Here is a 14051-nt window from a genome sequence, read left to right on the forward strand (position 1 = left end):
TTTAGTTGACCTTGTACCAGTGAACTGTACCGTCATGAAACTGTACCTTTTAGTAGACCTTGTACCAGTGAACTGTACCGTCATGAAACTGTACCTTTTAGTAGACCTTGTACCAGTGAACTGTACCGTCATGAAACTGTACCTTTTAGTAGACCTTGTACCAGTGAACTGTACCGTCATGAAACTGTACCTTTTAGTAGACCTTGTACCAGTGAACTGTACCGTCATGAAACTGTACCTTTTAGTAGACCTTGTACCAGTGAACTGTACCATCATGAAACTGTACCTTTTAGTAGACCTTGTACCAGTGAACTGTACCATCATGAAACTGTACCTTTTAGTTGACCTTGTACCAGTGAACTGTACCTTTTCCTATGCAAACTGACAATAAAGTCTTCAATCAATCAATCAATTTGTCTCAGAGTGATGGACGGTGAAGGTTAAAGAAAGAGAACTTTGAAAGACATTTTGTCCCGTTGTTTGATGTGCTTCATTACCTTCATTAATGATTATTAAACTATTGTCTGATTGAGTGAATTACTTCAACAGTCAGTAAGCAATTACAATATAAAATATTATGATATGTTATTGCAGAATGTAGGCTATTAACCCAAGCCTATCATTTGAACAGGCCTATTCGAACAATCTAAGCTCACTAACACATTCTGAGACTTGTGGAGCTGCCATTTAAAACGATATAGGCTAGGTCCTATAGCCTATACATTTAAAACGATATAGACTAGGTCCTATATACATTTAAAACGATATAGGCTATGTCCTATAGCCTATACATTTAAAACGATATCGGCTAGGTCCTATATACATTTAAAACGATATAGGCTATGTCCTATAGCCTATACATTTAAAACGATATCGGCTAGGTCCTATATACATTTAAAACGATATAGGCTATGTCCTATAGCCTATACATTTAAAACGATATAGGCTAGTCCTATAGCCTATACATTTAAAACGATATAGGCTAGGTCCTATAGCCTATACATTTTGTGGACAATATTTTTCAATTTGACAAAACTTGATAGATAGATAGAATACAGGCCTTGTAGTACTTTTACTTGAGTCCTTCTTTCAGAAACTTGACATATTGCCTCCACGCAGCCATAATCTGATGTTTTGTTTGTTTGTCACATAGGAGTCTCCAACAAGGTTATTTCTTACACTAAACACACACTATTTTGTGAAAGTACACATTTAGGCTACGCATGGGGATTTCTCTTTTTTGGCTGCGTTTTTGGCTTCAACAAATTGGTTTGAAATGGATTTGTGAAACAGACAGTTTTCCAGAGACTGAGCAGGAGAACAAGAACCCTAACCTTAACATCGTTAGGGTTAGGGTTAACCCTAGCATTGTTAGGGTTAGGGTTAACCCTAGCATCGTTAGGGTTAGGGTTAACCCTAGCATCGTTACCCTAACCCTAACCGTTTCCTGATTGGATGACATGGGTATCCCAACCTGAACATGTAAAGACACAGAGATTATTATTGAACATAAAGAAATCAATAAATCACTTCCATCACGTTTAAATGTTGATAAATGTTCCTGTAATTAATGATGAGTGAACAACATCTCCAACACAACTCAACTGACCTCACAACAGATCTATACAACATGTTAGCTGTAACAACAGACTTATAGAACATGTTAGCAGTTTGTCTGAGTGACTAAATGACAAAACAATAAAAGCTGTCATATGGTCATCTACATTATGTAAAGACAGACCAGAGATCAAGGATGTTGTAAAGACAGACTAGAGATCAAGGATGTTATAAAGACAGACTGGAGATCAAGGATGTTATAAAGACAGACCAGAGATCAAGGATGTTACAGTGAACGGTCAAACATGAAGCAAAGAAACAGCAAAAAGAAACAAACAAGAAGAAGAACTGGGTGGAAACATGTCTTCTGTGCCACTGGTTCTCAACCTGTGGGCCGGGACCCCCGGGGGGGTCCCCACATTATTTTGCTGGGTCCCCAGATGATTGACTTAATGTGCAACATTGTTTTCTCACTCAACGGTAAAGAAGGATAAGTTTGTTTTTTTACAACAAGGGTTCATATTTTAGATTGTAATCAGTTAAAATGTTTTCATGCACTGCTTTTTATTGTTTTGATTTCAGTGGGTGGGGGCATGTGTTGGGGGCATGTGTACAAGTGGCTAAATATGTCTTTTTAGACACAATAAGCCAGCAATGTATTTGTTACTATTTACACATAAGTCACATCTGACCATGAATGTTGCGGTGCATCTTGGGAATGGGCTTATTGTGTCAAAAAATACATATTTAGCCACTTGTATGCATGACCCCAACCGGGGGAAAAGAAAGCAGTAAATGAAAACATTTTAACACCCAACTTTTCTTTTCTCTATAAATGACTAAGAACCCTAAAATATGAACCCTTGTTGTAAAAAAACAAAGTTGTCCTTTAAGTGTATAGAGGGTATCTGCACATTTCTAAAGCGACAATGTGAGGACTTTTTAATACCTCTAATATGACAAATTAAACATTGATTTTAGAGGAAGACATGGTGAAAATAGCAGATCTACATGCTCACAACGTTGTGAGCATGTAGATCTGCTATTTTCACAATAGAACCATGTTACACAACATGTAACTCTTAGTGCTTGTCAGGGTGGGGGGGGGGTCCCCAGTTTAAATAAGAGTATTTTGGGGGTCCCCAGTTTAAATATGAGTATTTTGGGGGTCGCGGCCTGAAAAGGTTGAGAACCCCTGCTCTAAGCTATAGAAGCTGTACATAATAATATTGTATAAATGTTTCTATAGTGGTTTTCAGCCTGTTTCACGTCAAGGACTATTATTTATTATTTATTCATCATTTGAGCCATGGAATCATCATGTGATCACATTTATCCTCTCACATCCAAACCTTTAGAACACGTTGTTGTCGTTGGGTAAGGTTAGGAGATGGCCTGGCCGTTCACTCACTCCCTCCTTCCCACAACATGAGTCTGGACTTCTGCCTATTGGCAGCTTGAAAAGTGGGCGGGAGTACTTGCCTTGACAGACAGACTCCTCTAAACAATCAGCGTAGCAAAACATCTCTCAGCCAGTCGGAAGAACGGCAAACAAACACGTCTTTTCAGCCGATAAACTCCACTACGCATCCCCCGTGTTCCTTTTTAATTGTTGTAATTGATTCCAACTCTGAAATAACTGCACTTATTGCTTGTTTTATGGTTAGAGTGTTAACTGTTACACTTGTTGCATCGCGAGGGCAGCCATTGTTGTTTTGAAAATGCCGCAGCAAGCATCAACAGTAAGTCACCATCTACACATGGACCAATCAGGGGAAGCTTTTCACTTGTTGTGCGGACAGCAGTTGAAACGCAGTCACTGATTGGCCCCGATCAGAAAATGATCAGGGCCAACTTCTCATACTCGCTGCCTTTCTGCTGAAGTCCTCAAACTGTGGAAGGAATGAGTGAACGCAGGATGAGGGACGGCCAGTCAGGATGAGGGACGGCCAGTCAGGATGAGGGACGGCCAGTCAGGATGAGGGACGGCCAGTCAGGATGAGGGACGGCCAGTCAGGATGAGGGACGGCCAGTCAGGATAAGGTTTAAGGTTAGCAGAGATAAAACAGGAAAACCTTAAGCAACGTTTGCCTTCTAGACTTCTAGTAAATTAAGTAATAATTTAACTCTTGGACCCGTAAGGGTCCATTTGGTTCCATGTGTACCCTCTCTGAGTTAAGGGGGTCCCTGACCCTAATGCAAACAAAACTAGGGGGTCCTTGAAACTAAAAATTAAAAGGTTTGTAGACTAACTGTTGGCCCTCCGTGACAGGGGGTTAAAATAAAGACATCTGGCCTTAAAGGACAACTTTGTTTTGTTACAACAAGGGTTCATATTTTAGATTGTACTTAGAGAAAAGAAAAGATGAGTGTTAAAATTACTGTCATTTAACGTTTTCTATTGTTTTAGCGAGTTTAATGATTATGATTTCAGTGGTTGGGGGCATGCATGCAAGTGGCTAAATATGTCTTTTTAGACACAATAAGCCCATTTCCAAGATGCACCGCAATCTTTCATGGTCAGATGTGACTTATGGAGGCTGGTAGTGTTACTGTAAATAAATCACTGTCTTATTGTGTCTAAATAGACATCGCTAAACGTGCTAAAACGATAGAAAGAATTAAATGAAAACATTTTAACACTCATCTTTACTTTTCTCTAATTACGATCTAAAATATGAACCCTTGTTGTAAAAAAACAAAGTTGTCCTTTAAGACTAAAGACAAACTAGTCTTAAGACTAAGGACATTCTAGTCTTAAGATTAAACTAGTTTTAAGATTAAGGACATCTTAGTCTTAAAGGAGTAGTTCACCCCCAAAATGACTTTTTTTCTATTGATTACTCATGCCATGGAAACTAGAGTTCAATAATATTTTTTTTGTTTTCTGTCGCATTCCTAAGACAAAAATGTGATAACAATAAACTTACCCCCATTCCTTCCGGATGGGGACCCGTTTCGAAACGGTCCCCATCCGGAATCAATGGGGGTAAATTTACTCAAATCAAAATGTTGTCTTTGGAATGTGACAAAAACTAAAACATATTATTGAACTCTAGTTTCCATGGCATGAGTAATCAATAGAAAAAAAGTCATTTTGGGGGTGAACTACTCCTTTAAGACTATAAAACATCCTAGTCTTAAGACTATAAAACATCCTAGTCTTCAGACTAAAGATAATCCAGTCTTCAGACCGATGACATCCTGGTGCTCAGAGGTCCTAGTCTTAAGACTAGAGATAATCTAGTCTTAAGACTAAAGACATCCTAGTCTTAAAACTAAATACATCCTAGTCTTAAGACTAGAGATAATCTAGTCTTAAGACTAAAGACATCCTAGTCTTAAAACTAAATACATCCTAGTCTTAAGACTAGAGATAATCTAGTCTTAAGACTAGGATGTCTTTAGTCTTAAGACTAAAGACATCCTAGTCTTAAAACTAAATACATCCTAGTCTTAAAACTAAAGATAAACCAGTCTTCAGACTATAATACATCCTAGTCTTAAGACTAAAGATAATCTAGTCTTAAGACTAGAGATAATCTAGTCTTCAGACTAAAGACATCCTAGTCTTAAAACTAAATACATCCTAGTCTTAAGACTAAATACATCCTAGTCTTAAGACTAGAGATAATCTAGTCTTAAGACTAAAGACATCCTAGTCTTCAGACCAATGACATCCTGGTGCTCAGAGGTCCTAGTCTTCATCATCTTTGTCGTCGTCTTCGCTGATTGGCTCTGGTCTTCCTCTGTGGTGGTGGTGGGGGGGGGGGGCGGGGGGAGGGGGGAGGGGAGGTCTTGGTGAAGAAGGGCAGGCGGTAGGAGGAGGGGGAGGGGCTTCTGGAGGGGGAGGAGCCAGGCTCTAGCTCCTCCTCCCTCGCCGGACTGCTGTCTGGAGACTGTCTGGGACTGATAGCCTGCAGCATACGACCACGCCCCTCTTTTAACATGTGTTTCTGTTAGGAGAGAGAGAGCATGGGTTACTATAGGAGAGAGAGACCATTTACTTATGAATTTAACAACAGTCCAGGCCGCCACCGACGAGTTTGACGACCTTTCCTTATTTTGACACTGGGTGGCGCTGTTCGCTAGCTTATTGGTCACAGATTATTTCCGGGGAAACCAGAAGGTCACTCTAGAACTCTAGAACTCTAGATGTCTTTATTATCCACAAGGGAAATTTGTTTTTTTAGGAATTAAGCGTAATTCATGAGAGGAACTGTTAAGTAGAGATCACAGGTGTGACAGAAGCATTCTCTGCCACCCTCATTTGCATATTTCCACAGCACATCTACAGTAACACCATAAAAGGCAACCGGAAAGCAACATACAACACCACAAACTGCAACACTGCAAGCCCACAATCACCTTGACAACTTGTAGATCAGTGTATTTTAGCTCACAGCGCCTCACCTCACCTTGAAAACTTGTAGATCAGTGTATTTTAGCTCACAGCGCCTCACCTCACCTTGACAACTTGGTCTTGAAGCAATAAGCCACGCGAGGCATGTGGTCACCTCTCAGCTGTTATAAAATACAGGTAACAACATGCCTTGCGTGGCTTATTGCTTTTCTATAACGGTTACAATATGGCAACATGAAAATCATAGACATGTACCAATTAAAGCTGTTCTATTTCACTAATAATTCACTACAGGGTCTGCTCTGCAAGAAAGTAGTCCCCAGCTACAAGAAAGTAGTCCCCAGCTACAAGAAAGTAGTCCCCAGCTACAAGAAAGTAGTCCCCAGCTACAAGAAAGAAGTCCCCAGCTACAAGAAAGTAGTCCCCAGCTACAAGAAAGTAGTCCCCAGCTACAAGAAAGTTGTCCCCAGCTACAAGAAAGTTGTCCCCAGCTACAAGAAAGTAGTCCCCAGCTACAAGAAAGTTGTCCCCAGCTACAAGAAAGTTGTCCCCAGCTACAAGAAAGAAGTCCCCAGCTACAAGAAAGTAGTCCCCAGCTACAAGAAAGTAGTCCCCAGCTGTTTTGCCAACAACACAGGTGCAGATAATTGGTGCACTGTGGAAAGAAATAACACACCTGGGTTTGATATAAACTGATTCAAGGTGTGGGTTATAGTCTCATATACCACAGCAATTAAGGGAAACCAGCCGGTTCAGAATCAAGGAATGGAACCAGCCATTTTAGAAAGGTATATAATATGGATAGAGGGGGGCGTGGGTATTGCGCCCCCCCTCTGATGGATATGCGCGCTGCACACCATGCAAACACTTCACTCGTTGGTTTCAACCAATCACAGTTCACTCAAGGCTGCTGTGCTGCCCGTTTCAACCAATCACAGGAGAGCCTACTTGCCTGCGTCACACATGGGGGGGAGGGGCTTCAGACAGGGGGGAGGGGCTTAAAGAAACAGTGTAAACATAAATATCTGCGCACCAGCGCCCCCTCCGGGCCGAACATCTGCAGGAAGTTCCCGATGAATTCTCTGGATTTCTCTTCCCACTTCTGGATCAGATCGATGCTCTTCTCCTCCACCTTCTGCACGAACTCTTTGCTCTTCTCCTCTACGTCACGAACCTTCTTCTTCACCTTGTCCACTCTCTCCTGGAGGTTATACTTCTTCTCCTGTTGAGACAGAAGATATTATGACATCATTAAACTCTTCTCCTCTACGTCACGAACCTTCTTCTTCACCTTGTCCACTCGTTCCTGGAGGTTGTATTTCTTCTCCTGAGGAGATAGAAGATATTATGACATCATTAAACTCTTCTCCTCTACGTCACGAACCTTCTTCACCTTGTCCACTCGTTCCTGGAGGTTATACTTCTTCTCCTGTTGAGACAGAAGATATTATGACATCATTAAACTCTTTACTCTTCTCGTATACGTCTCGAACCTTCCTCTTAACCGTGGTTGTACTTCTGGTGAGATATAAGATATTATGACATCATTAACTGGGCTGCCATCATCAGGAAGAGTGTCATCTCCATAGGTTTCTATTCATTGCTGCTGCAAAGAAAGTCTTTTATTTCCACATGAAAGAAAACAACCTGGTCTGACTTCCAGAGTTGGTGAATTACCACAACATGGACACGACTGTGGCTTCCGGGGCTCTTCAAAATAAAGCGCAGGGAATGCAGCACACACTATCAAACATATCATTTTCCAAATGTCTGTCTGAGTGAGTGTCTGTCACAGCGTTTCTCCTCAGTGTCTGGCCCCGTTACAGATTTTGTCCAAAAATCATGCAGATCGGTACACAGTATCTCTGTAGCCATTAAACGAAACGGGTATTTCTTACATTGATGCTCCTACATATTATCATGCAAGCACCAGTTAAAGTTACTTTCCATCCTTCATATACTGTGTGCACAGTGCACATCTCATAACCCACACACTGGACATCATTTCGGAGCTCATATCTTTGAACGGGTAAGGGCTAGTACAAATAATTAGAAAGATAATGTCACTAAAAGTGTTAAACATCATTAAACGTTATTAAACATCATTAAACATTAATCCTGGGGGTCCTCAGTCTGATGTGTGAAAGGTTAACACTGGACTCAGTGTTAACCTTTTTTGTCAAGTTTCCTAATTTTGTGATGAACAAGATGAGGAAACGTAGAGCAAACAAAAACGATGCTTCTATGAAACACATGTGCTGTGTGTAGAAAGAATGAATATTTTCTAAGGCACATGTGTAGAAAGAATGAATACTTTCTAAGGCACATGTGTAGAAAGAATGAATACTTTCTAAGGCACATGTGTAGAAAGAAGGGAGAGAGTAGTTAGTTGTTGAAGACAAAAAAATACTACAAATGAAAAGTCACTGCTATACACAGTGAAGTATATGTAGTACCTCAGCTTTGTCACAAGAGGGGGCACTTTCCTAACATATTATATTAGCAGGTATGTTTAGTATGGACAGTAAGAAGGAAGACCCTGCACTCATTCATAAGGTTTATATTAAATATCTCCCTGTTTCTGTTTCCTACAAGTACAAGTATATATTTATGATTTCAAAACATGTAAGGAAAAAAGAGAGAAAGTTTAAACAAATGAATCAAAACTTTTCATCACATCAATGTTCTAAAGTATTTCACAAGAAGTAGTGAAAACAGCAGGTCTACAAGCTTGTTGATTACTCTTGGGCGCATAGCGTTATTCCAACATTATATAAAATGGTAAATGGTGCATTTATACAGCGCTTTTATCCAAGGCGCTTTACATAGATTGTGCACCATTCACACACATTCATACAGTTAGGGCACCAACCTGCTCATCAGGAGCAGTTAGGGGTTCAGAGTCTTGATAATTAACACCAACCTGCTCATCAGGAGCAGTTAGGGGTTCAGAGTCTTGATAATTAACACCAACCTGCTCATCAGAGCAGTTAGGGGTTCAGAGTCTTGATAATTAACACCAACCTGCTCATCAGGAGCAGTTAGGGGTTCAGAGTCTTGATAATTAACACCAACCTGCTCATCAGGAGCAGTTAGGGGTTCAGAGTCTTGCTCAAGGACTCTTCCACACTAACTCTGGGGGAGCCCGGGATCCAACTGGGAACCCTTCGTGCTCTAATGTCGGTTTCTCTTCCCCTGAGCTCTGCCACCCCGGTAGTAAGACGTTTCATTAGTCCCACCCTGATGAATGCTAACCTGGTGAATGTTAACCTAACCCTTACCCTAACCTCAGTAAAACTATGCCTAAACCTAACCCTAACTCTAGGTCAGACTAATGGGACGTTGAAACCATTTCTCTTTGGGGTCCGGAGATAAAAGCTTTGTGCTCCATAGCAATGATTAATCTGAATCTAGAGCTTTTAACATGTATAGACATCACTTCCAGCTAGGATGGAGCCTAAACAAGAGCTTTTAGCATGATTTAGACATCACTTCCAGCTAGGATGGAGCCTAAACAAGAGCTTTTAGCATGATTTAGACATCAGCTAGGATGGAGCCCTAAACAAGAGCTTTTAACATGTCTTAGACATCACTTCCAGCTAGGATGGAGCCCTAAACAAGAGCTTTTAGCATGATTTAGACATCACTTCCAGCTAGGATGGAGCCTAAACAAGAGCTTTTAACATGTCTTAGACATCAGCTAGGATGGAGCCTAAACAAGAGCTTTTAGCATGATTTAGACATCACTTCCAGCTAGGATGGAGCCCTAAACAAGAGCTTTTAACATGTTTTAGACATCACTTCCAGCTAGGATGGAGCCTAAACAAGAGCTTTTAACATGTTTTAGACATCACTTACAGCTAGAATGGAGCCTAAACAAGAGCTTTTAACATGATTTAGACATCACTTACAGCTAGGATGGAGCCTAAACAAGAGCTTTTAACATGATTTAGACATCACTTACAGCTAGGATGGAGCCCTAAACAAGAGCTTTTAACATGTCTTAGACATCAGCTAGGATGGAGCCCTAAACAAGAGCTTTTAACATGTCTTAGATACCACTTACAGCTAGGGATGAAGCCTTAACAAGGGTTAGATATCACATACAGCTAGGATGGAGCCTAAACAAGGGTAGCTCCATAACCCCATAACACATGTATTGAGTACCTGGTATCAATAAGCTTTGGGCTTATCAAGCTTGTTATCCAGCATAGCGGCCCATGATGTCATGTTAAACAATCAAGACAAGAGGCCATCCAAGACATTATTACTGTACTATTCATAATATAAAGCTATTTAACACTTATTGCACACTAATGAATGATTGTTTTAATGATATTTAATGATAATATTTGTTACTTTTGTCAATTGCCAACTTCATAGATGGTGGTCAGCAACAAACTCACAGTCACAACAACTGGCCAATGAAAGAATATGTCCGTCTGTATATGTCTATATGTCTGTTGTCTGTTCAGAATTATCATCTCATGTCTTTCCACAAAACATTAGAAAACTCTCAACAGTGGTCTGATAAAAGCCTGGATCAATAAGCAGGATTGATAAGGTGCTCATTATCAATAAAAAATAACGAGCTCCATCCTTTACTTACAGCAAACTAAAACATTTTGGTATGAAGGACATCTAATATTACACCATGGGGCCTGTTTATAAATAGTATGGTACATAGTTTAGCATTACAGCTAATACATGTTATTTATAAATAGTAAGGTACATAGTTTAACATTACAGTTAATACATGTTATTTATAAATAACATGGTACATAGTTTTACATTACAGCTAATACATTTAAAGGTCACCTCTGGCCTTAGTGTGTTTATCAAGTTATATAACACCTAAACGTGGTATTTAACTCTTCTATAATCCCTTAGTAATCACTGCTAGAGAGTGTTCAGTAACAGTGTTAAATAGCTCTATATTGTGACAGTAATCATTGCTATAGAGTGTTTGTTCAGTAACAGTGTTAAATAGCTCTATATTGTGACAGTAATCATTGCTATAGAGTGTTTGTTCAGTAACAGTGTTAAATAGCTCTATATTGTGACAGTAATCATTGCTATAGAGTGTTTGTTCAGTAACAGTGTTAAATAGCTCTATATTGTGACAGTAATCATTGCTATAGAGTGTGTGTTCAGTAACAGTGTTAAATAGCTCTATATTGTGACAGTAATCATTGCTATAGAGTGTTCAGTAACAGTGTTAAACAGCTCTATATTGTGACAGTAATCATTGCTATAGAGTGTTCAGTAACAGTGTTAAATAGCTCTATATTGTGACAGTAATCATTGCTATAGAGTGTTCAGTAACAGTGTTAAACAGCTCTATATTGTGACAGTAATCATTGCTATAGAGTGTTTGTTCAGTAACAGTGTTAAATAGCTCTATATTGTGACAGTAATCATTGCTATAGAGTGTTTGTTCAGTAACAGTGTTAAATAGCTCTATATTGTGACAGTAATCATTGCTATAGAGTGTTTGTTCAGTAACAGTGTTAAACAGCTCTATATTGTGACAGTAATCATTGCTATAGAGTGTTTGTTCAGTAACAGTGTTAAATAGCTCTATATTGTGACAGTAATCATTGCTATAGAGTGTGTGTTCAGTAACAGTGTTAAATAGCTCTATATTGTGACAGTAATCATTGCTATAGAGTGTGTGTTCAGTAACAGTGTCAAATAGCTCTATATAGTGACAGTAATCATTGCTATAGAGTGTGTGTTCAGTAACAGTGTTAAATAGCTCTATATTGTGACAGTAATCATTGCTATAGAGTGTGTGTTCAGTAACAGTGTTAAATAGCTCTATATTGTGACAGTAATCATTGCTATAGAGTGTGTGTTCAGTAACAGTGTTAAATAGCTCTATATTGTGACAGTAATCATTGCTATAGAGTGTGTGTTCAGTAACAGTGTTAAATAGTGACAGTAATATACAGTAGTGTATATATAATATACTTACATTAATGTAGCTAACGTTTAGCTCCTTCGCGGTGTAGCCTCGCTGCAGGTTGCGTCGGACGTAAACATCGTAATCTCGTACGATCCTGGTGATGATGTCAGAGGTGGAGATGCCTTCCGTTCGCTGGGTGGGAGCGAACATTCCTGCAGCACAACAAGGTTTATATTAATACACATACTGTATATATTAAACATAAATTAATGCAGATACTGTATATAAATATTAAACATATCACATTAATACACATATATATTAAACATAAATTATTGCAGATACTGTATATTGATTGATTGATTGAAGGCTTTATTAGAAGTTTGCATAGGAAAATGTACAGATTCATGACGGTACAGTTCACTGGTACAAGGTCTACTAAAAGGAGATCCATGAAAAGACTAAGCTTATTTCAACAGGAAACCATTTAAGTATCTCATATAACATTGAATGACAGACAAATAGAACACAGTACTATGCAGTAGATATGTAAAGAGAAGGGGGAAAAAAAGAAAAGAAAACAGTAAATCTAAACAAACAGTAAGTATATACAAGTATATATATATAAATATTAAACATATTACATTAATATAGATATACCAGTTGGACTCCCTAATCAGGAGATAAGCGACCGTCAGGTCGCAGCGTGATTTGAGAGCAAAATCTGTAGGAGCAGTGTCCAAAAATGTGTATGAAAGAAATCGGCCTGATGGTGGCGCTAAATGGGACAGATCCATGTTGATGACATGAGTGTAGACATATTGTGTACCGATTTGCGTGATTATAGGGCAAAATCTGTAGGAGCAGTGTCCAAAAATGTGTTTTGCAAGATTTGGCCTCACGGTGGCGCTAGAAGAGGGCGATGTGAGAAATTGGCTTGCAAGGAGTGTGTGTGCAAAACTTGGCATGGATCGGGGCAACGGTTGCGGAGATATGAGCAGGGCAAAAGTGTGACGTGTGACAGACTGACAGACTGACTGACGGACAGCTGGTCGAGGTTTTGATAGTAACTGCGACCTGACGGTCGCAATTAACACAGCAGCACAGCAGGGTTAAATATGCAAAGGGTGGTCCAGGGACCCTCAGAGAGAGAGAGAGACTCAGTAGAGGGTACAAATGGAACCTGCTCTCAGAATAGAGGGTACAAATGGAACCACATGGACCCTGCTCTCAGAATAGAGGGTACAAATGGAACCACATGGACCCTGCTCTCAGAATAGAGGGTACAAATGGAATCACATGGACCCTGCTCTCAGAATAGAGGGTACAAATGGAACCACATGGACCCTGCTCTCAGAATAGAGGGTACAAATGGAACCACATGGACCCTGCTCTCAGAATAGAGGGTACAAATGGAACCACATGGACCCTGCTCTCAGAATAGAGGGTACAAATGGAACCACATGGACCCTGCTCTCAGAATAGAGGGTACAAATGGAACCACCAAGTTAAAATAAGGTCCTTATTTAAGGCTGTGTGTTAAAGGTGACTCCAGAGTGCAGCAGGGGTCATACAGGCAGTAAAGGTCAGAGGTCGTTTAAGGCCAACTGAAACCCCTCCATAACATACTGTCACATACTGTAAGGTACAGTATAGTACATACTGTACATACTGTATGGTACAGTATAGTACATACTATGATACATACATACTGTAAGGTAGGTATGGTAGGTATACTCTATGTATAGTATGTATGTACAATGTACATACATACTATGATACATACATACTGTAAGGTAGGTATGGTAGGTATACTCTATCTATAGTATGTATGTACAATGTACATACATACTATGATACATACATACTGTATGGTACTGTATGGCTTATCCTAGATAAAGTACTATGTTCTATCCGTCTGTCTTTCAATGTTATATGAGATACTTAAAGTGTGGTTCCTGTGGAAATGAGCCTCGGCTTTCTAGGATCTCCTTTTAGTTGACCTTGTACCAGTGATTTGTACTGTCATGAAACTGTACTTTTTTCTATTGCAAACTTCTAATAAATTCTTCAATCAATCAATCAATAGTACATACATACTATGATACATACAGTACATACTGTATGGTAGGACATTCACAAATAGTGATTTTTAGTATTCGAATTATTTGACCTCAAAGTATTTGATTAGTGGAATATTGGACAGGACTGGACAAACTGTCA

The 14051-nt window shown here is 39.5% G+C and overlaps 1 protein-coding gene across 1 annotated transcript in view; it reads right to left on the reverse strand.

Annotated features, from left to right (window-relative positions):
- Positions 1-2604: 2604 nt before the first annotated feature.
- The window catches only part of LOC308286009 (choline-phosphate cytidylyltransferase A-like), a 40565-nt gene continuing 29118 nt past the window's right edge, over positions 2605-14051 (reverse strand). Inside the window, 4 exon segments of the mRNA XM_080726968.1 lie at positions 2605-5335; positions 5337-5513; positions 6954-7142; positions 11898-12040. Of these exon segments, the coding sequence (XP_080583094.1) occupies positions 5255-5335; positions 5337-5513; positions 6954-7142; positions 11898-12040 (590 nt within the window). The 3' untranslated portion in view covers positions 2605-5254.

The sequence above is a fragment of the Nannobrachium achirus genome, assembly GCF_963921795.1.
Source record: "Nannobrachium achirus genome assembly, chromosome: 5".
Lineage (NCBI taxonomy): Eukaryota > Metazoa > Chordata > Actinopteri > Myctophiformes > Myctophidae > Nannobrachium > Nannobrachium achirus.